Below are 26279 nucleotides of genomic sequence, written 5' to 3'. Positions count from 1 at the left end.
ACATGCTGCAAATCTTGGAACATTGCTGTTTGTCAATAATGTACTTTTTAATCAAAATGCAAAATGGATGCATTGAGAGTGGATGTTGCACGAAAGAAAATACTTTGCACTCTTCCCATTCCTCCACATTTACATAATTTACAGGTGAGGAAGTGAGAATGACAGGTGAGTTAAGGTGACTGAGGAAGTTCTCTGCCCGTTTCCAACGTCATGGTGCGCTAAGATCATCTGTTTTTTGTACAATTGTCAAAACCAAGTGTGTGGTCCAGTCGAGTTTATGCTGCGATTCTGCAGCAACTGAGACGCTGTTGATTTGTGGTTTGCGAGCCTCCCGATATTCATGTTGACTGTGAGACGCTTGACACACACCGACAGTAAAAACAGATTGTGAGGAGGTTGTGGTCTGCAGTGAAAGAAACAAAACAGAGCAGCTCTCATCTTTACAGTCACATTTTATTCTGTGTTCCCTCTTAGCTGCAATTTTCCTCTTTATGTTGAATCGGTGGTATTGTGGTGGACCTACTTGTTATACCTCAGAGAAACAGAAAAACACACATGCGCAAACCTACTTTGTTCGCTGGAGACACTGACAGTACGTTCATAAAATATTAGCGTCACAAGTACACACACGCGCACGCACGCACACGCCCATTAGTAAAATTAAAGAAAAGTAAATCTGAGAAAGGGGGTTGAAGGGGAAAAATTAAGTGAGTTAAAAGAGAAGGAAGAGGAGAAATGATTCAAGCAAGAGGAGAATATAAGGTTGGAAAAAGAAACACTTTGAAGAGTATTACTTGGGCTTAACAATGTAATAACTTAAAACACCAACGCACGCACACACACCAAGACACAAAATACCTCATATACAAACAGATTTCGCTGAAACAATACTTTATAATAAATTAAAAAACAAAAACTGAAAATAGCCATGCTCTAGGTGTAAAAATGCAACAGAAATTGTATTAGAAATTATACACAACGCACGAGGTCCTCTGCAAGAATCCCTTCGTCACAAATCCACAAAATGTGTACACAAGTTGGAGGGAAAGACACAACATTCCAATATGAGATTAAAAACATCACAGCAAGGTTGTCTTCAATTTGGAAATCTAACCTTCAAACTAATTTAAAAAAACAAAAACAAAAAAAAAAAAACGGACGAAAAAGTAGTAAAGTGACCTTTCAACCGGTTTGGTTTGTTTCTCTTTGTTCTGTGACTCTGTCCAAAGTGCTAAAGGCTTGTTCTCTCCCTCTGCAGCTCATGCATCTTCGTCATGACTGGCTTTTGACTACTGTCATAATACTGTGTGCCCGTTAAAAACAATCAAAATATCAACAGTGCAAGTGGATACGGTACATTCTGTTGTCACGGTTTCACTGCTGACAAAGAAAACTGAACCTGTGTTAGTCGGTTTGTGGTGCAACATTATATCTCTGTCGCGTCACGGCCCGGAGCGCGGACATCTGTCTGTGAAGTCATTGTTATTTGCCATGAACAGAACAGAAGGCAAAACAGTGGACGTAACATTGGGAAAATGTGCACCGCGGCAAAACTGTAAAAGGGAAGTGAGGTCACAGCTCAGGTGTTAATACTGTAATCTGAGTGGCTTTTTTCTACATAAGACACTGTTATTTACTGGCATCCAAACTAAAACACACAGAGTTAGAGGGAGTCCGGGAAGGGGGTGTGGGGGGGCGGGGGGAGGGGGGGGGTGAGAAGAAAGAAAAAAAACTAATCGACAAACACATATTTAAAAAAGAAAAAGAAAATCAATGCCGATGAAACCCAAAGTTAGTACCAAAAGCAGCCGCTGGCTCTACGATGCTGCCAGCATCCTGGTGGGTAACTTCAGTGTAAGACTGGCTGCAATATGTGAGTAAGTGGACAAGGGTTCAAGTTAAGGATCGACGGCGCCCTCTGCTTGTCGCTCCGGCTAGCTATGTGCGCATTCTTGAGGCTATATGGTGTCTGAGGTCAGGGGTTTCAGTGAGGGAAGGTTATAGACTCAGTGAGAAATAGGACGACATTCATTATTAATCTGACCAGTTTGAAGTGAAAGGCAGCTATAACTTGCTCAGTCGGGAATAAGACGACAGGACCCTCCCACGCCCCCTAGTGGTGACAAAGAAGCCAGCGCGTTAAGTTTGCTTTACAGTGATTGCAACGTGCTCGGTGTACCAGACGGTCATTCAGTGACATTGTGAGAAAACGGCCCAAACACTGCCTTGACTCTCAGCTCGCACTGCCGGGGTGGTGGAGGGAGGCAGAGGAGGTGATGAGAGCGGCGTCAGTCCCGGTGACTCGTCTCCGAGTCCGACAGGGGGTCGTGGTCGTCGGTGGTCTCTTGGTTGTCGCAGCCCTGCTCGTTGTCGCCCTCCGCGTACTCGTCGTTGCTCTCGGCGCTGTAGTCTATCGGCTCCAGGAAGGCCGGCTCCTCCTCCTCCATCACATAGGTGGTGGGGCTGCTGTCGGGTATCAAAAAAATAAATCATAGAAATGATTTATTCACACGGATACGGGTTTCTCTGAAAAGGCACAAATATTTATGCGGTTCGGCCTTGCGTTTACACAAAGCCAGCCGAAACCATTTGTTAGCTGTAAACCCCTCTCCCCCCCCCCACCCTGCAACCTGAGCGGCCGTGAGGTGCAGACGACCACTCATAACAACAACAACCACGTCGGTCAGCGTGACTGCTACTAATGATCAGCCTATAGTCTTCCCATTAACCTCCCCTACAACAAACTGCAAACAATCGTGAACAATAACACGTGGTGCTCGTGGATCCATCGTGGACTGTGTGCAAAGTGAAAATAAACACAACATAAGCAATTTGCAAAACTCCTGCTTTACTTTTTATTGATTTTCTTTTGGGTGGGCGGACCGGGATATTGAGGCAGGAAACCCAAATGACTAAAATGTTGGCGAACTTTTACTGGCACGACTTCCAGTTAACCTTAACATGGACCTTTTAAGGCTTTGCATTCCAAAGTAACTCGAAGCAGAAGTTCAACTCTGTCGTTTATCCACACCATCTTTTCACCAGCCATCTTTCGTTCTGTGGTCTGTGGTGCTCATGCTAGCGTGGCGAGCTACTGCTACTTTAAACATGACGTTCTTCTTTTTCCGCCTTCAGGGATTAAACTTGCGGCGCCAGGCCTGGCATAGGTACTACATCGTTCTCAGTTGTTTCCAACGCCTCCATGTAAACGTGAATTTTTTTTTAATACAGCTTCGTGTAAACATGTTTTTTTTTTTCGAGTGCGGTTTTAAAAATCCGTCTCCGTGTAAACGGCCCCTTAATTGATTAGAGATGCCGAAAATTTGGAAAAAAAACAAAAAACAAAACAAAAAACCAACAAATCACGCGCGTCATGTCGGCCGAGTGCCAAACTATATTTCCACGTGCATCTTCCCAGACAATATTTCTCAGACGCTCATTTTCAGCCACACGCGGCAGATCTCGTGTCGCATTAACCCTCCACCACTCTGAGCTGAACTCAAAGCCGCTAAGAGCTCTCTGATTTCAGGGTAAAAACACCATCTCATATATATCTCAAATGGGTCACATGGTCTTTCAGAGTGAACTGCAGAAAACCCTAAAAGGGACAGTTTGCTCAAAACTGAAGTCTCACCCATTTACAGCTCACTGCAAGTCAGGCGAGCTCTCGCAGGTGAGTTGACGACGTGCGACTAGAAGTTGCTGAACTTGCGAGCGTTAAAGGTGTTAAAGACATTAAATTCATTCGGTGTGTCCAAACTTTTGACTGGTGGTGTGCATAAGAACACACAAAGAGTCTCGCTCCCAGTTAAGTGCCATCTTGCGCCGCCATATTTCTAAAGCAGCCTGGAGTGGACAATCCAGCCGGCATGACGGTGCGTTTCGTCATTAGGGCGACTGCTGGGGGCCATATGAAGCGAGGCTATATTAAACTTTCTAATTCGGCCCTCCCAACTTGAAGAAAAGTATTTCATCAATTTTTCAGTGTTTTAAGATTCATTTCAGTTAAGAGCTAAATCCCCTGGGGCTTCTAAGACACATATTTTGTTCATTATTTAATTGACATTAAAGCACATGTTTTCTACATACCCTGTCAAATTTTAGAACCCATTATGGCCCACAAGTCAAAAAATTTGCCCTGAGTTAGACTATTATCCATGTTAGAATGTTTTGGGTTTGACATCAGTCCACTTACATGAGTCTCACTGCAGTGTAGCGATCGGCTTCACATCTTTGATTTAGTTTAATTATAAGTGACATTTCTTTTTCAATATTCCTTGTGCCAGACAAAAAAGTTGCAAATTTGCAAAAGTAACTCAATTTAACTACTAAATTTTTCCCAAAGAAATGATCATATTATGTTATGAATACTTTAGCAAATGAGTCAAAGTTGAGAAAAAAAAAAAGCGGAGCTCAGTTTGAGCTCAGAATAGTTCAACGGTAAAAAACAAGAAAAACGTTTCCCAAAAAGGAGCTGGAGAGTCGGCAGCGTGTGGGTGTTTTTCACCCCCCCGCAGGTCTAAACGCTTAAATGCTTGCTCGTTCTTTGAGGTTTAGGGGCTTTAGTGGGTTTTTAATGGTGTTAATGGTCTGAAATGTGATCCCAGTGAGGCAGTCGATCAGGGGGCTTAGACAACGATCTCCCACCGAGCTGACCAGTGCGTGAGTGCACGACAGAGTGTGTGTGTGTGTGTGTGTGTGTGTGTGTGTGTGTGTGTGTGTGTGTGTGTGTATGTGTGTTTAGTGATGAGAATGGAAAGAGAATTGTCCAAACACATAATGAGTTATGAGTCAACTACTACAGGCCATTTACAGGAGGAGACAAACCCAATCACCCCTTGCTGGATTTTCTCTATTGGCTTCATCCTAATAGCAGCGATGCATGAACTGCACAACAAAAAACCCTGCTACTTTTTCATTCAGCCATCAGTGCATGCTTCCCCGCCCCTGTCTCCGCACCCACACGTAAACACACCCATGCCCGTATCCAACTGTTTACTCAGTCTCAGACACAGTTATTTGCAGGCGCCTGGATGTCACTGTTGGGATGACCTATTAAATGCTAAGTGGTACGGCGTATAAAAACCATAAACCTGCGATGGAGAGAAAGAAATCCCGGAGGATCCTCCGGCAAAACACACAAGCAGCAGAACACTTTCAGGGTCCCTTAATGACCGACCACATAAATGATAAATGAATACATCAGTGTGAGCATAGAGTGGGTTAGTAAGAGACACAAAGGGAGAGAGACGCGAGCATTAAGTGGTTTTGAATTTAAAGCTATTCTTCCAAGGCAACCGCTTAAACAAACCGGTGGCTCTGAAACATGACAAAGAATATGAAAAGGAAACAAGATGGTTCGCAGCGTCACTCTGAGGGACGCACGTGTGTGTGTGTGTGTGTGTGTGTGTGTGTGTGTGTGTGTGTGGACTTCACTGTATGTCTCCAAGAAGGGGATTTTTATTTTTTTATGTGAATATTAAGCACATCATTTGTAAATAATTCAACTGTCGATTTAATGTGAATATTTTGTGAATATCTTGTTTTTGAACGCCGTTTGTTCCCCGTTAGGCTGAAAACATTTTAATAGATATTTATACATCATATTTCTATTTTGTTTTGTTTTATTTCCATATTTCTTTTAATCCTTCTCCTTCTCCTTCCATCATAGCCTCTCCCCAGCCATTTTCTGAGGTAAACCCTGCTTGCACCAAGTACCTAATGAAATGGCCCATTCTTGACCTCTGACCCCAGACATCAACAACAGTGGTGTTGTCTACGGGGGGGGACTTTTGAGGGCCTATTCTAGAGTTGACTGTGGTAATGGCAAAATGCCAGTAGATCAGCAGCAGTTTGTGACTTGCGGTCCGTCTGGCCACCAGTTCCTTCCCCCATTCTGATGCCAGCTTTGACCTTCAGCGAGTCGTCTGCACTGTGTCTACGTGACATTGGGTTGTTGTAATCTGAACAATCTCATTAGTAGTTATTAGTGTTGACGGGAAATTTAACATTTCATGTGCGTGTAAGTGGTTGGAGAGTGTTTGTGTGTGTTTGCTTGATGGTTAGAGAACGTTTTATTGAGAAGTATGTATTGTCATGTTCAGTCCAGTTTTTCAGGACCTTTTATAACTGGTAAAAATAAATGGATAAAAAAAAAAATAAACCCCTCCTGAATTTACTCAAGTGAATGATTCGTTTCAGTGTTTAATTAACTTAAATGCTCAAATGCTTCATCCATTTAGTGTCAAAAAAAAGTTATTGTCAGTTTCCCAAAGCCAATATTCAACAGTTTTTCTTTTGTTAATCAACTGAAAGACATTGAGATTCTAGTCTCAGGAGGAGAAAATCCTCCCACAGCAGAGACATCTCGCCACGAGTACCGAGAATTAATGTATTATCTGATAAAAGATTAATAGACCATTTTGGGGCTTACGTTGGATGGGGGAGAAAATGATGATGTTAATATGCAAAACCCTAATGAATTTTGCTGCAAACACGATGTGAGTAAAGACACTGGTTTGTGGTGGGATTAGCGCTCATCTCACTGTTAAACATATTCATTGCTGACATCCCTTAAATGCTCTGGTAATTAAGTGACTGGAGACAAGTTCTGACATTGATCGTCTTAAAAGATTGAATGCCTGATTTGTGCTAAAACTTGAGAAGCTTTAAGGGGAGCTTGGAGTCTTTTCTAGCACCAAGACAAACAATAAAATCTTGCAGGTGTTTTCCCTCACGCTCAAAAAATACAGAGACAGAAAATAGCACAAAATAAATGGCAATGCTACCAACCATTATTACCATTATTACTATTAACCAAATCAAAGTGGTGTAACAACCGTGCATGAGCGCAGACATTCGTTTGTTTCTTGTATATTGCTTGTATATTAGTGATGAGTATCAGTGCAAATGAGAAATTCTGTCTGTCAGTGTAGAAGGTTCATATCCAGATAAGACTGTCAAGACTTTCCATGCAATTCTACATGTTTCCATTTATTGAAATCTTGTTTAAAATCTGTACTAGAGCACAACTATAAATATATAATATTTGAATATATAACTATAAATAATTTCCACGGTGTGCATGTTCTCTTTGTTAAAACTGGACTGTCAGTTTAAATTTCTTGCAATGATTTTAGATTTTCAAAAAAAAATTTAACTCAAAATTTACCATGACGTGGCTTGTTGTGCTCTCCACACCTGTTGTCATATTCTGACTGCTAGTCGCAAAACTCAGCTTATTTCTATGAAGCGTGTCCAATGACAAAGGCATTTCATTTTCCAGTGTTAAATCAGAGGATGGGCGGTAAGATTCAGTGATAATGGAAAACAAAACAAAAACATACGCAAACAATCAAATAGTGAGTTCAGCATTCACACATTCATGCCCCCCTTTTGATCCTAACCACACAATTCGTACAGGAGCTCTGGTTGAAGACACGGCTGCATGTGTGCTGCTCTTTACTGACCTGACCACTTTAGACTGGGAGCCCATGATGTCACCCTCCAAATCCAGCAGGTGCTGGTGGTTGTGGAGCCCCGTCAGCCTCTTTAGCCTCAGCAGGGCCACGCAGAACTGGGCCCCCATCTCCTCCAGCTCTCTGGTACTGATCTGGAGACCCTGAAGGAGGGGAAGATGCCACAGCGATCATCAGAAGGAGAAAGATTCAGAAATTATTTTGAAATCTCAAAGACACAGTCACATATTAATAAAAAATATATTGCAATGGCTGCTGTGGATTGTTTATACAGAGAGCACAAATTTGCAAAAAACAAATATTATATGAAAACAGTCAAACACAATGGACTTGCAAGTACAGCGGATTTTTCCCAGTGAATGAACGGCCATGCAGACACAAAGACGCACAGCGCATTGCATTATGTGATGTTATTTGCAGGACATCTGTATAAACACTTCCACGAAAACCAGTGGGGGAGCTAATACGAGCCAAAGTGGCTTCCTGGGCCTGGCCTTTGGATGTGTAAGATACAAGAGGGAATTGGATGGGAGGGGAAAAGGCAGAGACGGAAATACTGCTCTAAAGTAGGAGTAACGCAAAAGGGTCAAAGGGTATGAAGGAGAGAAGACAGTCTTTCAGAAGGCTGCAGCACCCCCAAGTGGATATTTTGAGATATGCGGGAACGCCTCCTTGCTGACAAGACACCGCCACCTCATGAAAAAACAACTGCAAAAATAAAAAAGAATCCTTCCAATGTTCCAACCCTTCAATAATTGAGACCAATGACAGAACTACCATGATGCTGGTCAACCATGCACCACAAGACACCCACAGGTTTATGTGCTTCTGAATAATGAAGCAAGATTCAAGATTGTTTATTGCCATGATGAGCACATCACGTTTGAGGTTCTTCTGGGTTAAAAACACACAGAATAAAAACACTAAGAATAAAACATTGAGGACAATAAATAAAATAAACACTCAGAAGAGTGAAAACAGAACACTCTGAGTGTGTGTGCAACGACAAAAAGTGTGCAAGTGTGCTTACTTTGTATTTGCCCTGGTCACAGCCACAGAGCGTGCTCTCCATGGTGTAGCTGCGCTGCACTCCGACCTCTCGCCACACCACGACTCGGGCGGTCGACTCTTTGGAGCGTTCCACAACAAAACTGCAGCTGCCCATGCTGAAGGCCGGGGCGATCTGGGACAGGATTTTAGGAAGAGTCTGGGAAAAAAAACACAGGAGGGGGGTTGGAGAAGCCAGAGCGGTACCGTGTGAAATGATGAGGTACCAGTAAATAAGAGGGTCGAGCTCCGAGGCGGCGAGGGAACACGGCGTTCGGCTCTCTGCTTTAGCGGCCTTCAGATCAGCAAGAGAGATAAAGAGATAAACGATGATCTGAATGCATAAATAAAAAGCAAGTGTCCTTACAATCTAGTGAAATAAATAAAATAAACTGACTTGAATATCAAAGTGTCATCAAAGCTTGATTGTTTAATATTTCTGTCAGACAGAAAACGAGCAAGAATACAAACAGGATATGTTTTGATGTGAGGAGAGAAGGACTGAACAGCTGCTGCATTTTCTTTTCCACAGAGCAGGACAGATTCTACATGTCTTCATTATACGGGGTGTCCCAAAAAAAACTGACACCATTTCGCAGGCCAATAATTTTAGCAATTCTTGCTGAAATAACCTAAAGTTTTCAGAGAATGTATAGAAATGGATCAAGATTTTATATTTAAGGTTTTATTTGTGTTCTGTTTTCAGGTTGAGCCATGCCGTTCACTCCCAGAGAGAAGTCCTTTTGCGTCTTGGACGTGTGGCGTGTGACAGGCAGTGGACATATTGAACACTTATGAAATCGTTCCCATAATAAACTTATTATGTTCAACACCTAAACTGTTGAAGTTCACTGAGGTAGACTTAGTAGTTTCCAAGATAAGCGCTTTTAAAATTATGTAATTTTTTGGGGGGAAACCCTGTATATCAGTTGATAAGACAATGGGCCACATGATCTTTTTTCAAGAGTTAATGGTCCAATTTGTAAAATTTTTCAGTAAGCCCAGTATTTAAGGAAGCCCGCCTGACTGCACGATTCGTATTGAGATTAGGAAAACTAAATTACTTTTGTTGTGCTGCGAGTAAGTGTAAAACAGATTTATTTATTTTTTTTTTTTTTCTTAAACGTGTCAATCTCTTCATCTGGACTCACCCTGTAGCCAAAGTCCTCCTGTAAGGCACTGGACGTCGCGCTGCTAATATTGGACTGCCAAACTGTCTCCTTCACACTGCAGCCGTACATGAACACGTTCTTCTTCCTGGAATGGCCGTGGTAGTCGCAAAATACCTGCAATACGACAGTTTTTGTACGCACGACAACACCAACGCGCACAAGCACACGGAACATGTTTCATAATTCCTTTCTGTTTGTGTGACCGCATTCAGCAGCAGACAAACAATTTGACATTTCCTACGTCTAATTGAGAAGAGAGGCAGTGAAGTTGTGCCGTCCCACTGACAATAATGTAAATGGCAGTTAAAGTAAGACGCTGTTGAGGACAACCGCACTGAAACTAATGCAATGATTTGTTAGTGTGGGTTTTAAGTGTGCGGGCAGCCAAATGGCGTATGCGAATGGACAGATGTGCTAAATGTGTAAAACGCTGCACAAGGGAGGGAGAGAGAGAGAGAGAGGGAGAGAGAGAGGTAAGATCCAGGTAAAACGGAAGCCGTACCAGTGGTGCTCTTTGTATGTGTGCAAGGTACTGCAGCAGGCTCTTAGTGTGGTAGATGGTGGGGTGGAGCTCGGGATTGGGGTTCTGCCACTGGCGATTCAAATCCTCTCCACTCAGAGAACAGCGATGGCTGGAGCAGGAAGGAGACGGCAGAGGACAGGAAGCACAGAAGGAGGAGGAGGAGGAGAAGGAGGAAGAGGACGAGAGCAGAGCGACATGTAGAATCCTTCCACACTAGATCTGGCCAGAGCGAGTCTCATCGAAACAGAGGCCGTGACCGCCGTGCAGGCGCTTGAAGCCGTGAGTTGTGCTCTTATGGCCGTTTCCCAGGTGTGCTTCACTCACTTTCCGTTGATCACGCCGTCGGGGTTCAGCATGGGGACAATCTTGAAGATGTAGGCCTCTCTCAGGCTCGCCGCGAGCGGGCTGGTGCCCATCAGGAACTCCAGCGTGCCCTTCATTATCCAGCTGGCGTTGGTTTCTCCAGGGTGCACTCTGGCCGACAGGAAGATGAATGGACGATTCCCTGAGGGTGGGGCGAGGGGCGGAGAGCACAGGGCGAACACCAGGGGAAGATTAAACAAGAAAAATACAACAATGAGTTTCACACAGACAGAAAATCTATTGAGGAGTTTGGGCTTACATATGTTTAAGACAGCCCAAGTTTTTTTTCTGTGTTTTTTTTTTTTTTTAAGTTTCTTTTCTTTTTAATGTTTTTAAAAGATTTCACAAACTAAAAAGAGAAAAAAAGTCAAATGGACAACTGGCTTTATTCAATGTAAAATCCAGAATTCTCATATATTTCAATCAGATGCACCAGAAAAGCATAAGGCTGAGAAAGATTCTATTTATGGCAATTGGTCGGGATGACAGACTTACTAAACTGGCAGATGTGGTCATTGGAACTAGACTCTGGCATGGCAGTGATGGTGAGGAGGGGGCACGAGTTGCCCCCCAGGGTTTTACACAGGACGTCCTGCCTGAGATAGGTGCGGGGGGTCCGCAGGGCCTCCAGTTTCGAAAGGTGCATCTGAACACACAACGAGCCAACGACAGATTTGAACGTGGCAACTGCATCGTACAACACTGCGAGTCAGAGTGATGGAAAATCTGGAATGACACTGGACAGCTGACAGAGTTATGAATCCTCTACAAGCACAAAATGGGCAGCAAATGTGAATGTGTATTGAATTATAATGGAAAGGAAGACCGTGACGCTACCTTCAGAGTGGAGAATGTGTAGGGGTAGTGGTAAGCAAAGTAGCAGACGTCCTCCTTATGGCTGAAGTTTATGCTGAAGGTCATCGTATAATAAGATTTCCCTTTCTGGCCACCCGTTGCAATAGAACTCCTTGCAAAATGATTCCTGCAGAGACAGACGCACATCTCATGAGGAACTCTAGTACCATACGACTTGCAGGAACCCTGTCGACATGAACTCTGAGTTACATACACTTCGAGGGCACAATGGATAATTATTCTAGGTGTTGAACAGAATGCATGGGAAAGGCGCTAGAGAGAATTCATGAGGGACTATTATCAGCCGTGTAAAGTTGACAGAAACCTCAAATATGATAAGCTATGAGACGATAAAACTGAAAGTAAAGCGGTTTTGTTTAAATGTTTATTCATTTATTTATTATTTGCTGGACAAACACAATTCAGTCAGGCTAGATTTTCTCCTTGCAAAAGTCTCACAAAAAAATCTGTCCTCCAGTAGCATAGTAACAGTTTCTCGCCTCTCTCCTGATAACAGTGGACTGCGAGTGGACGTACTTGTAATAACAGATGTCAGTTCCTGTTCTGACCCAACATGGCCTGCCACTGATTGCCTCCTGCACAGAGTACATCATTACCTGCATGCCTGCACACGCACACACACACACACACACACACACACACACACAGGGAGAGAGGCACAAGTGTTTGTCTGTTAAATGAAACACTGTACCAGTGCACATTTCTGAACCTGAGAACAGATCCAAAACTCATTAGTTTCAAGCTCAATGGTAATTGAGAGAGAAAAAAAACAACAACTTTTAAAATAAGCGTTAAAACAACAGGTGTATTTTTTTATTATTATTATTTGTATGATGTTATGTTAGTATCTGGTGTTTTTGTAACTCTCACCGTAGTTAAACTGGCTGTTGGACTTCTCGCAGTTGATGATGTTGAAGCGGTAGGGAATGCCCACGCGCATGTTGCTCACTTCGAAGTAGAACCACTGGTGGTAATGATTGCTGTTGATGTCTGAATTCAGCACAAGGTCGTACTCATGCCTGGGGGGAAAAACCTCGTAAGGGTGAAAATATGGAATCAAATAAAAAGAGTACATTTTCAAGGTTTGTAATTAATGCAAAAGTCTGACTTAACCAGTCTATAAAAGCTTTAACACATAACTCACTAAGTCTTATCTTATATTTGTGGGAGAAGTTAAAAAACGAATAGGACAAAAGTGAGAAGAACTCAGGTCGCAGGCATGTTTTTTTTTTTACAAATGAGTTATAATTCTGAGATTCAATTTGATTTACTGAATATGACCAGAATATTACCTTCTAACTTGTATTGCCTTTCTGAGGTTGCCAGACTCAAACTGTGAGTTGAACTTCAGGGTTTCGCCGTCATCTTCAATCACCGGGCAACTGCAACGCACAAGACCCAGTGACATTTGAGAGGACGCGCAACGCATGATGCGACACAGATGTCATCTCCATTTTTAATATGATGGACTGACGTTTTAAATACTACTTGGCTTGAACACTTGCATGTTCAGATGGCCTGATAACTCACCTTGGAGGGTCCAGGTCGTAAACAACTTTGTCCAGGATATCATTGGGATGAATCAATCTCTCAATGTCCTGGAAAATCTTAGACCTGCAGGGTCAGACACCGTCTCCCCGTTAGCGGGACATTAAATTCATAGGGTGTGGGACCAAACTTTTATATGCGAAATAATTCCCAATAATTGCTTTATTACTCACCTTTGGACACCATAAACTCTCTCCAGAAGGGGTTCTTTGAATGTTGGGGCCACATGGCCAAAGTAGTCTGGGTAAGCCACTTCAGTGTATTCGGGCACAGAGCTCGTTCCCTTCACCATCTCCACGTAGAGGTCAGGGTCGTGCAGCGGGAGAAGCTGCGCCGTGTCCGGTACTTCCAGGACGGCCCCTTCGTCCTCGGCGCCCTCCGAGCCACAGTCAGAGCTCCAGGCGCTGCCGCTGCCGGCACGACGAGTTGCCACGCCTCCCAGCAGCAGGGGAGACTGGATGTGCGCCGCGGTTTCCGCCGCAGTGGCCTCTTGTTTGACTTCCCTTCCTCCTTCCGCTCCGGCGTTCATCGCTCGGCGATCTTCGAGTGACACGCACGTCAGCAAGGACGCTAGGTCCTGCTCGAGAAAAAGTTCCCGCGAGGAAGGCACGGTGAGGGGCGACACGACAGTTTTTCCATCGGGGGAAGGAATGTGGGCCTCCACCTTTTTGGCTTGGTCTTTGGTGACGTGGATGTTGTCTAGGTCCAGTGGATGGGGAGCAGCGGAGGTCGGTGCAGCGGGAGAAGGCAGGGCGCCTTTCTCTTTGACGGGATCGAAGTCCTCCTGAGATCTGGGAACAGTGGCGAGCTTTGGAGACGAGGCTTGAGCTGTAGGGACTATGATGGGCCCGGAGCATTGAGTCAATGAGGATGTGGAAGATGTTGTGCAGGCACTCTTTGAGTGTTCAAAGTTAAAATCCTGCGGGGAAGAAATTATTACAATAAGTATTGTTTTTCGTGTTTTCACTTTAAAATGATAGCTTTAAAATCATTTCCATGATTAATTGTGAAAAGAACAATGGAGTCCTGCCACTGGTCCACTAGCGTGGCTGTCCTGATATACAAGTGTGTAACTTTAATGGCCTGCCATGCAATAAATTGTAAGGACAAGCCTTGCATCACGGTGGTTACAAGTAGCTAAGCCCGGGGCTACTGGGAGAGGCTGCTGGGCAGGCAAGTTATCTTGTCCCATTGCAGGCCAGAGGGAGGCGCTGTGTCTGCGCTAAGTGGTGAACCAACCTGGAAGTCTTCAGAGAGCTCCAAGTAAAACTTCTCATAGAGCTTCAACTCTTCAAAGGGTCGGCCAGGGCTCGTTTTGGGATGCAGCTTGTTTAGGTCCGTTTCTATGTCTTCATTCTGAATGACAAGATGGCAAATTTAATTTTGAAACTGCGGCCCTTGACTGTCATCTCTGTTCAGTGTAGGGTTGAGTACATCAACATCAACCTCACACTTGATCCTTCATGGAAATAATAGCATGCCAATTTGAAAAATAGCGCTGCTGCACAGAGAATACAAGTTTAATTGTCTCACAATGGAATAAAATTATGTGTGTGTCTTACGTCAGTACACTGGTCCTTCTCAGCATCTTCATTGTCTGTATCATTTTCTGAGTCCGACTCTTCGTTATCGTCGCTTTTATCAACAACATCATCAACTGGGCCAAAAAACACAGACGTAAAAGCACACACACACACACACACACACACACACACACACACACACACACACACACACACACACACACACACACACACACACACACACACACACACACACACACACACACACACACACGGTTATTTCAGCCCAGTTCTTCCATTAACAAGCCTTGACATGGCACTCATTCTCTGTCAGCCAGGAAGTTTCCTGTGGGAGGCGCCAGACTGAACATTGCAATGACAAAATGGGAATAAAAATGTTATGTTAAAGATGACATTAGACATGATGGAGACTTTCTGAAAGACTTACAGCTATATGACTTCTCGCTGTAACTTTCATAAATGAGCATGTAAGCACTGAGCTTACATGCTGCTTTATAGCACTTCAATTCAGAGGTTATGTGCAAGTTTAATGAAGCATGACGGGAGATTAACTGGCGACTTGTCTAGAGTGTAACCCTGCTTTCACACAGCTTGGATAGGCTCTAGAGGTCGCCGCCGCCACCCCAAGTGCAGGACAAGCGATGGCAGTAAATGGACGGATGGATGTTTGGGGGATAAAACGAGGAAGCATCCTGATGGTGGGTTGTATGGAGTGTTGGTCTTACCCTTCGTTAAGGGCTTGTTGCAGAACTTGTGAATGTCTCTACCTGGAAGGAACATTGTGTGCAGCAAAGTCAAGAGTGTCGTCAGCAACTGTTTGCTGCGGGGACACGGTGGTCATCTGTGTGTGTGTGTGTGTGTGTGTGTGTGTGTGTGTGTGTGTGTGTGTGTGTGTGTGTGTGTGCGTCTGTCTGTCTGTCTGATGTTGGAACAAATCCAGTAGAAGTACATATGGAGTAAGTACGCTGAAAGTGCTTTTGTGTATACAATCCTTATCTAGATGACTGCAAATTTGCAAATTTACTCTTCTAATAGGTGGACCACCTGTGTGCGTGCCTGTGTGCGTGCGTGTGTGTGTGTGTGTGTGTGTGTGTGTGTGTGTGTGTGTGTGTGTGTGTGTTCCCTTTGTGATCTTACCTCCAGGTGGACAGTTGTACAGTTCAGCCACGGGCCCTGTCGCAGGTACAAGAGGCAGCTCGAAGCGGAACACAGATTTGATGGTGGGCAGAGGCAGGCGGTTTTTGGGAAAGCACTTCCTCATGATGAGACTGGAAGTGTTGACCAGAGGATCCAGAGTGCGCACCGAGAGACACTCCTGTGATGAGGGTGAGAGTGTGTGTTGTGGTGGAAAAAATGATCGTTGAACCATGTGATCTGTGACAACTGGACAACTGGAAACTTGTATCCTTTGCCTGGCAACATTGTGTCTGGAAGGGGAATCCAGATACTGTTGGGGAGGTGTTCAACAAATGACATTGGTATCTGCTCATTGTATGCTCATGTTTATTCATCTCATGCTCATGTTTATTCCGTGGTATAAAAGACTTGTACTCCTGATGCTCGGTGAACAACTGTGTCAGACACTCGCACCGGCCGCTCGTCTCGGACACCCTTGCTCCTCTCGCGAGATTAAACACTTGCTTTTTCATCAGCAAGAAGTTCAGAGCCATTCTTTCCTATGTGTGTGTGTGTGTGTGTGTGTGTGTGTGTGTGTTACAAATTCTACAACACAACACCATCAGACATCAAACTCTTACTCACAGCGGAGGAATTGTACAGGATCCTCATGCCGTCGGCCTCAATGAATGCTTTCCTGCCCAGCTTGATGTTGGTGATGTTCCTGAGGCAGACCAGTAACCCTTTGCGGATCAGCACGTGGCGATGCCGCGTGTCGTTGCGGTGCCAGTCCTGGTAGAGCGCCAGCAGGACGGGCACGCGACCACTGTCGGTGGCACGCCGCGAGTTCGTCTCTGCAGGAGTTGGCGGCAGAGGACGGAAACGAATTACACGGGCAAAAAAAATTGACACAGACAAAATAAAATAAATTGATTGTTTAGATAGAATAAGAACGGTTTGCTAAGAGGGAATCTCAGTGACAGACAGAGGGTATGAAATGCTGAAAGTTAGGGACAGAGAGGGTAGGAATGATTCATGTAAAAAAAAAAAAAATGAGAGACTGAAAGGATCGCTAATCAAGATTCTCTGTTTAAAATAAAAAAAAAATCAATGCTCAAATGCAAAATTACTCACTGGATTTGAGCAGAGCTCCCAGTGCGTCAAGAGCTACCCTGTTGGTTAATAAAACAAGGAAGATGGGGTTAGACGGCCTGCTGAACACAGGTCTGTGACTGAGGAGAGGTAGAGGCGACGGAGGCAGGGACAGAGGACAGTTAGTTACCACATCACAGTCTCACGCAGTCACACGCTTACTTGAGCAGGCTGGTATTCTTTTTGCTGTACGGCGCAGTGATCTTGAAAATCAGCTCCACCACTCCAATCTTGCCCAAGGAAATGGCATTCACCACTTCAGAGAAGCAGACGGGAACAGGAGCAATGAGAATGCAGAATTGGATTTTAAATAGCAAGAAATGCAAGTACAGCAGCAGGTCTGCATGCTTCTGCAGAGGAAGTACTCACAGTTGGTACAGTAAACCCTCAGAACCTGCAGGCAGGGAAGGAGAACCTTGGGATGGCGAATGTTCTGCTTGATCAGGTTGACGGTGACGTTCAAAGCTCCACTTAAACGGGCCTTAACACCAAACTTTCTATCTGGAAATTAATTGTGAAAAAAAAAATGAGCAAAAACTCAAATGGACCTTTGATACAGTCAAGACAAATGGGTTGCATTCATTTTTTGACAGCTGTGAACTTTTGCAGATATTAAATGCCAGCAACCTAATAAAATAACCTTAAAACCACAACAGAAACAACACAAATCTGAGTTTTTCCATGCTCTGGTTGCACCTAAACTTCTATCCTTACCATTAGGGCCGACTTTGGCCAGCAGGGAGTGAAGCTGCACCATCAAGTCTTCACTCATTATCGGCTCTTGGCTTGCAGAGACCAGGATTTGGAATAATATTCCAGTTCCTCCTTTAGAGATAAACACTCCTATCCTGCGTCCTCTGCCTGTCACACAAAACAGTTTTGTTTTTTTTCACATCCTGCCAAACTTTAAGAGTAATTATCTGACCATTGAGAAAGACAAACCCAAACTACTCACCAACAGTCAACAGCTCATTGAGAATACACAAGATGTTCAAAGTGGTCTGAACATCCTGGGTGTTCTGGAGAAAACACACAGCACACTTATCAAACCAAGCGCATGGTTATTACACAAGTATTATTTGACTTGAGGTTAATCTTGGCTGTGCAGTGTGTCGCCAAGAGCAACATCTGATCGCACGCTTTCCCACAGCTGTTTTTTTTTTAGGTTTCTGCTTTCAAGTTTTCCAACAGTGAGCGGGCAACATTTAAACCAGACGCCTCTTGAATTTCGGTCATGGACCGAATCAAGCATGTTAAACAGCAATTACATGCACACTTATGTTCTTTTTAGAACAGAATAAATTAAAGTGACTGCTTGCATGGTAAATAATAATTTTTAAATAGGAACTGACCTTTAGTGAGGCCAAGATGACTTCCATACCAGTGGAGCCTTTAGACATCACCTCTTTTCCACTTTTCTCGGCTAAAAACAAACAACAACAACAAGTGAATAAAGCTGTCAAAATGTAAAATACTGAATTTGAGAGAAGGGCTGAAGCGTTCATAATGGAAGCTGCGTGAAAGCCAATAGCGTCTCCAAAGCAATTTGCTCTACGAGTCACAGTAGGCTGGCTCCGAACTTTTAAAACTGACTGCCCATCTTAAATCAATTCTGAAGCGTTCTTTTACGTTTACAGTTAAGCGCAGTTATACAGTGCGTAAAGTAGGAAAAAGCTACAGTTGAAAAATCAGGCAACCTGAAATTGTTCTCCTCTCTCTGTCTTCGTCCATCCAACCACCTACAACATGCTTGGCCTGTAATTTGACAGATCTTGACCTCTTTTCAGTGACCTGTCTTGAAAGGTTTACTACAAAGTGAGATGAATGGTTAGTGACTTATGCTGAGCCTAACCCCTGGCGACTCTTCAGACCTGGATACTTCAACACTGTGACTGAAAAAGAACAAAAATAAATGGGGGGGGAAAAAACTGTGGGCCTGATTCAAGTTCATCTTTAAATCTTATATTGTGATAACTTTTCATGAGTAGATGTAGAGCAATATTCTCTGGTTGGGCTGAGGTTCAGTTCTTTATTGAGGAACATACAAACAGTGAGCGATCGATGAAGCCATTTGACAAAGCAGAATGTCTCACTAAAACTTGAATCCCCGAAAAAAAAAATTTGGATGCATTTCCTCACCGTCTGAAAAATGTGTCAAATACATTCCCACTACATAAAATGTACACTCAAGCTGGCTGTATAAAAATCATGATGATTGTCTGAAACACATTATAAGGATGTTTGTGAAGCATTAGACAATGTTTGAGGAGACTGAGGTGGTGATAGAATACTGCATGAGAAAATGGAAAAGAGAGAAATCAAGTAGATAGATAGATAATTACTTTATTCATCCCAAAGGGAAATTCACTTATTCAGCTGCTCACTGACACTGACAAGACTCACTGGAAGTGGGCAACTATCAGAATGAAACCCAAGGTCCAAACTGGCAACCTGACTGATCTTCACGTGTTCGCATTATCCACAAACTCAGATTTCATGCACACAGCTGCACAGATATCAGGAGACGCACACGAACACCAGATCCACCTCTAGCTCAGAGATCAGCGTGACCCCTGGAAACATTTCTCTCAGACAAGACTTTTCACAGCGAGTGCCATTTTTAACGCTTTGCGGTTTAAAGGTTTGCGGTATGCAGAAGAAAATAAGAACAGGTGCAGAAAGGAGCTCCTGTCAAGACGATCAATAACAAAGCTTTAGTTTTTAACTAATGGTCAGAACACGCCGCCTTCATTTCCAACGGACTGTGTTGGCTGCCCCAAAAAAAGAAGTCTTGCATTACGTTATATTTTAATTCCTGTGACTGAAATCTTCATCTGAATCTAAATGTTCACGCTGGATCCTACCTGGCGAGTGCAGAGACGCCACAGTCTGACCGTGGGCCCTGTCGTAAAGGCGCTCCATTTCACCACAGCACTATCACAGGCCTTGAAAACTTTGCGAGAACAGATTTTGGCAAATCCACTCCGCTATGCTCTGCTGCCCCTACGAACAGGAATGGACACTGTGCACTTGGCTTGCTCCAAGCCTGTGGCTGCACACCGAGGAGGACTTGGGAGTATGGGGCAGGTCACTATGAACCAGTGCTCGGCACCTCCCCTCACATGCTAAACTGGAATGCCATTATAGAAAAGGGGGAGACCAGTCCTCAGGAGTCACTGCTTCTTTTTCTCGTCTTCATTGTCTCTTATTCAACACTTTGATGTAAATGCCATGATAATATATTATAAATATGATAAGAGAAGGGTTTTTTTTGACCAACCAAACAACAATACTGAACCCAATCAATTTTCCACAGCACAAAGCATATTGTTAAAAAGGTCCATTTTAGACGGTGTAAATAAGAGGTCTAAGTTGACAGAAAACGCCACTGAGATCTTTTGATCCTCCTGGTACGTTTCCTCCTATTTCCAGTCTCCAAAGCAAGACTCTGAACATGAGACAAGTCCATCCAGGGGGTGTATAGTTACTGCAAGGAGGGTCAGAGACCCCCTAAGGCAACTTTGTCACACTCGTGCACATTTCACGTGGCGGCTGGCGGTGTGTGACAGATAGTAAAGTAGCAGATGAGAAAGGAACAGCTGAAATGTAATGACTGATAGTGGCACTGCCGTGCGCGTCTCCTCTGCAGCCATAACTTATCAGGGATTAACAATGGGTTTCCTTTGAAGCTGAAAGGTTATAGAAAGGGAGTTGGGCTGCTTGAAAACTTGCAGAGTCCAACTAACTACCTAGGCAACGTCAGTCATATCAAGTTCAACTACATAAAAGCCCAAAACACCACTCCCATCTAATTCTGATGAAACTCATCTGGACTGAGGAAACTACTGAAAATACTGCATCATATAATGCATCAAGACACCATGGCCATCAACCAAATTTAAAAAAAAAAACTTTACTTAGTTAGAATTTGACTGAATCATTACACCATGCAAGGAAAGTAAACATACTACAAAGATTTTGTTTTGAGTTAACTTTCTGTAAGCAGATAATAAGTGAAATACGAGCAGCTTGTTTGAATGATCTAATAAGAACTTCATATGTTGGGGTCATGTCAAACTGATTAAATGTACAATTCCCAAATAAAGTGCACTTTGAGTCCTAGTACTAGAGGTGCAGATATCTCAGTTCTCTAGGAAGCTAGAGGTTCAATATAAAACCATCCCTATTTGTGTGTATGTTTGCGGATTGTTTTTTGTTGTCGCTTTGTTTTGCTTACCCTGTGTCTGGATAAGATGAAGTATCTTTGCCGTGACCTGTCTTGTGGTGTCAACATTCTTGCCTGAAACATCTCCATCCATCTTTTCCAGCTGGCCCAGGAGCATGAGCACCCTGGAGTTGCTAGGAACACTGCAAATGTACACACATACACACACACGTTCAAAATTGTAAATAATAAGTATGTTACAAAGAAACATACACCAATTTAATCACTGAGCAGATGATCATTTCGACCACGTAAGTCCCACAGGGAGAACAAATTTAACTTAAGCTTAATTAGTCAAGGGCAAGAAAAACTAATTTTCCTATCGTAGTATTAGCCTGCATCATGACTAGTCTGTTCCTGAACAGACAACAAGTTCAGCATTTTTTGCTTCCTTGCACCTGCTGAGTGCATATTAATTACACCTCGCAAAGTTTCTGCAGCCTGACAGAAACTGATAGAAAAGTAGATGACTGCAAACCAAACTAATAGCAAACATAACAGATACACAAAATGAATAGTTAACATTCAACAGGGCCTTTTTTTTTTCTTTTTAATGAAAACGCAGCCACTGCAGGTGAACAGCAACTGTTACTCTTTAGTATTCGCTATGGTACACAGCAGACAAGTTTGTGAACTTTAAGGGGGGCTTTCTGTGTGGAATTTCTATGTTCTCCCTGTGTCTGTGTGGGTTCTGTTCTGGTACTGCTGCGTCCTCCAACAATCCAAAGACATGAACATTAGGCTAACTGGCCACACTTAATGGTCCATAGGTGTGACAGTGATGGCAAGGTGCTTGATTCTTGCCATTTGAGAAAGTCAATGATGAATGGATAGAGTCCACTAGATGGTGCCAAGTGCTGTCTTTCTGGTGAGGTCAGTCAGCACAGCATTTTTTCGTCCTTTTGTTTCACTTCATGACATCATCTCTTGACTCTGAGCTCACAGTATCGCACTGTGAGTTAAATATTAAGAACTCTGCTATCTCTGTGAGTGCCAGCCCTGCTGTCTACTACTACAGACATTTCCTAGACCACTTGTAGAAAGGTTCTACACGCTGCAGCGGGCCTGGGGGAAAAAATCCAGTCAGTCAAATATGTCAAGCCTTTGCCAAAGACAACTTTTCTCCGACAAAAATAGCACGTCAATTAAATGCACCATTCAAAAATGACAAACGGCCGATCTTTTTTTGGGGACAGAACAGTGCAGTTCAGTGACCCCACTGCCCTGCCCCCCCCCCCCCCCCCGCCCTTAGCACAGAGGCACTCGGATGGAAACATGAGGCCAAAGATCAGTTGATGGTACAGGAACAGAAATCAGAAACGTCTGTGATTGTGCCCGGAGGAGAAGGCTTCCTTGTGTCCTTATAAAGACAGAGGAGCTGAGGGAACATTTGATGAGACCACGAAAGAAAGAAGGGAAAAGCACGATGAAAAATTTAATGAGAGTCGGGGAGCAAAGTTAAACACGGTAGGAGAAGCTAAGCCTGAATAAACAGCGGCTGTATAAACATCAGACTTAAAACTAATAATTACAGACTTGCTTAGAGCAAATATGATCGATATTACTCTGTTAGTGGTTTAGTAACCTAAATTTAGCGGTCCTTTTGAGTCATCACGACTAATTAGTATGTAATGGATCATTGAAGGGCATCCAACTATGTGCTGTATTGCAACAAGAGAACAAACAGCAGGGGCAAAGATTTTCACAGTGACTGTTGCATGCAGACAGAGGAGAGGGTAAACATGACCAAGCATGAGTGGCAGAAATATGATGGAGCGGGAGCAGTTTTCACGGCGAGACACATGAGCGCATATCTCTGCCGGTGGTTCTGTGTGTGCATATTAAATTGCAGATTCTCTTAAAATAGCAAAGCAACTCACCCCTTCTCCGAGGCCATTTTGGGTTTGTTCATTTTTCCCACATCAGCATTTCATTTTGTCTGCAAAGATGAAGAAGGCATAAAGATGAAAAACACACAATATTGACCAAATTGAAAATAAAAATCGAGCAACCCCTCACTCACCATGTTGTCTCAAAGGAAATATTCTCAAAACTCAGGCAAATAAACATGCAGTGAAGCCAGTCTACAAGGTCAGACGTCTAATATTTGCCATCACTGATTCCTGACTAGTTAGCCAAATTAAAATATCGGCTTCATCTTGTTGAAGACCTCCTGTTATCCAGGTCATAACATGAAAAGTTGGAACTCATGGGGAGAAACACCAGTTTTGTTGTCTTTTGTGCAGAGATTCTGTTCACCACAATGTCCATATCGTGACAACTCTTCCAAAAACACGCAAATGCTCTGCAGTTTTACAACAGGGCTTGCAAGTCATCATTATAAAACAATAAACAGGCTTGATAAACTCATGAAGCACTATAAACTGACAAGTCTGCATTTGAGAACTGCAATCAATAACCTTGCCGATTTCCTCCTCAAGTCTTGTTGAAAATGACTAAAAGAACTTGACAAGGCAAATGACTGCAGCAGTGACTCTATATTACACGCACACAAATCCCAAGGAGACATATTTAACTCAAAGTAAATACAGCAGCACTTAGTGGATGAGATATGATAAATCATGATATCACCGACGTGTAATCTGAGTCGTCATTCTTAATCCTTTGTGCAAATAAAACATACTTTGATGGGTTGATTTACAATGTGCTTAAATGGTAATGAGCCGTATTACAGTTTAAACTGATTTGAAAACAAATAGGTTGAAAAGTCAATTAAAGTTTTTCAACAAAGTTCAACTTAGGTGACGCACAACACTTTTCAAGTCAGACAAGAATAATCTGTTAAAACCAGACTAACACAACTGGTGTTTGGAGTCGCACCTTGTTTGTAGGTACGTTCAAGACTGGTTTCTAGTGAGGCAGTCCGATATCTTTTGGCATGAGCATCAACAGTTGCTTTTCAGCTTGCGGCCTTTATCAGGCATATTTATTTCTATTGTTTATTGCATCACTTAGATGATGTCCTAGCCCTAGTTTATGTAGGTATTGCAAGATTGTGTTGGCACCTCTTGACTTGCCTTTCGATGTAGAGTGAAATTAAAGGACTTTAACCAATAGAAATTCCTTTGCCGCAGGGAATGGCATTTATCCAGTTTGGGTTCCCATTTGCACAAGGCTGAATTCATTGTGACAGAGCAATCTGACGGACTGCCAACCAAAGCAGCTAGGCAAGTGTAATGTACTTTCAAAGGGTTTTTTATTTTTTTTATTTTTTTTTTAATAGAAATAAACACAAATGAATGGAGAAAACGTAACTGACACTTTGTGCAAAGTAGATAGTATGTCTGGACGCTTGTGAAAGCCACGCGGGCCAATGGAGGTCATTCTAAAATGGATAGGGCCGGTGGAGATGTCTCGAAACCCATTTGTTCAATAACCTTAAATTGTCCTCACCACTATTTTTCATTCATTAATGATCCTTGTGGTGTGCGGTAAACTTTGCATCATATCAAACTCTTAAAAAATTAGATAATACATAAATGAGAAGACATTGAGTTCATTCTCCAACGGCAGTATTACAAAAGGATGAACATGAGTGTAATGACAGTGTGGAAGAGACTGATCAGTCCGGTACTTTTGACAGCAAACAGTTGAAAACAGCAGAATAACACATTCAGGAGAGGTCACAACAAGCAGCAGGCTATAAGGCACACCTCATAGATTCCTAGCAAGACAACACACCGACCATCACACTGTTGGCAGTATGTGAGACATTAAATAAGATTATGGTCGGTCATTGAATAATGGAAATTGCTTCTAAAGTGAGTGTCATTCAACTCTCTTACCACCTTCTGTACTTCCTGCAGCGGTTTCAGTGTCCATGTCCTTTAATCAGTGGCGGGAGAGCTATTCAGATTGTCACATTGTCTCCTTCGACGATTTTATATAGGTATCAAATTAAATACTTTGATAGTTAACATCAAAGACAGCGCTGCCCTGGGCTGCTGAACTGAAAGGACAGGAACTGCTAGGGCCATAAGTCTGATCCTTATGAATGAGAAGGAAAGGAAAGAGAATAATTGAGAAAAAATAAAATAAAATAATTGAGAGGGGAAGTAAATTATTGATGAGAGGATTTCTATTGGTCTCCATTACCTGTATTCTTTATAGTAGTACAATAGGGATTTTAGAGCTTTGAGAAGGATAAAGCCCAGGATGCAATTTCATGATTTCTTAATTTTGCAGCAGTCAACAGCAATGTACGCAAAAATGAATTGTAATGCAGAGTATATAAAATCTCACTCTGACAGAACAAATCCTTTAATGTAAATATCATATGCTTGATACAACTTCATTATAGTAGGGTGGAGCAAAGTTGGACAATCTGACTTACAGATAGATAACTACTGTTTACAAATTAAGAGTGATATCAAGTTCTGACACTCTGACAGCAGTACATTGTCATAATTTGCGTTAAATGTCATCTGGGGGAGGGAGGGGGGGGGGAATAGGATTCCTGCAGATAACTGTCTCATCCCGTGTACAGTTAACTTCGACATCACGTCCATGTTAATACTACACTTGTGCATGGGACAGATGGTGGCCCCGGCCAGGCCACAATAACCCACTTGGGATGCTGATCCCCTTATTATCACGGCAACCAACAATTCTCATGTCATTTGTGACACCTATTAATTTCTATTTCTCCCTGTAGAGAAATGCGATATGTGGCTTGCCCCTTTATCAACCCAGGTAAGGCAAGAGTCCTGGTCGAGATGCCGACCACAGGCTGCTGTCCGCCGCACCTGCTGGACTTCTCACTCAGTAACAGCCGTCTGTCTGCGACGGCATGCTAGCTTGAGAAGGAAAAGGCTAACAATAGAGCTCAATCATTGGCATAACCACGTAGTTAGCTTAGAAAAATACATAAATAATGCTCTTCGGGACAACGCTGATACGAACCTGCAAGGAAAATAGCCGTTTTCCCAGTCTGCGCGCGGACCAATTCCAGCATAAGCAGTTCCGTTACCGCTTGTCTTCAGGCTGCGAGTGTGAACCGCCCAGATGATGATGATGATGATACCGGCCCATGAAGCCCTCCCTGCCCAACTGTCAAAACACGGCGGCTGGTGACAAACAACGCGAGAGTACGTTTCACCGCTTGATTCAGGATATTAGTGTCACGACTGGATGACAAGACCCTCCAAAAAAAGCGTTCCCTTCATTGAAATATAACGTCTGTTACGTGACTTATTTAGTTTCATTCATATCATG

General features: G+C 43.2%; 1 protein-coding gene across 6 annotated transcripts; it reads right to left on the bottom strand.

Moving 5' to 3' along the window:
* Positions 1–434: 434 nt before the first annotated feature.
* Positions 435–26119, bottom strand: agtpbp1 (ATP/GTP binding carboxypeptidase 1). Of its 6 annotated transcripts, none has more exons than XM_076019577.1 (28): positions 25968–26119; positions 22925–22983; positions 21057–21187; positions 18517–18627; positions 18172–18242; positions 17775–17838; positions 17534–17680; positions 17189–17320; positions 16982–17075; positions 16802–16839; positions 16313–16521; positions 15689–15866; positions 15277–15318; positions 14570–14664; positions 14247–14363; positions 13181–13926; positions 12990–13073; positions 12752–12841; positions 12330–12478; positions 11976–12063; positions 11421–11565; positions 11079–11229; positions 10545–10725; positions 10200–10329; positions 9677–9811; positions 8509–8685; positions 7470–7621; positions 435–2463 (listed from the first exon to the last, which is right to left on the bottom strand). In XM_076019577.1, exons 2-28 carry the CDS (start codon positions 22954–22956, stop codon positions 2289–2291), a joined length of 3864 nt encoding a protein of 1287 aa, XP_075875692.1. In that variant the 5' UTR covers positions 22957–22983; positions 25968–26119; the 3' UTR covers positions 435–2288. The 6 variants fall into 6 exon arrangements, with proteins under 6 accessions (XP_075875692.1, XP_075875691.1, XP_075875693.1 ...); XM_076019576.1 differs by having other exon boundaries at positions 435–2466; positions 25968–26118; XM_076019578.1 differs by lacking the exon at positions 15277–15318 and having other exon boundaries at positions 435–2466; positions 25968–26118.
* Between the last annotated feature and the right edge of the window lie 160 nt (positions 26120–26279).

Source organism: Nelusetta ayraudi, unplaced genomic scaffold (genome assembly GCF_046127955.1).
Source record: "Nelusetta ayraudi isolate G7.1 ecotype Tasmania unplaced genomic scaffold, CSIRO-AGI_Nayr_v1 ptg000010l, whole genome shotgun sequence".
Classification (NCBI taxonomy): domain Eukaryota; kingdom Metazoa; phylum Chordata; class Actinopteri; order Tetraodontiformes; family Monacanthidae; genus Nelusetta; species Nelusetta ayraudi.
Note: the sequence above shows the minus strand (reverse complement) of the source record. Positions and strands in the feature narration are given on the sequence as shown.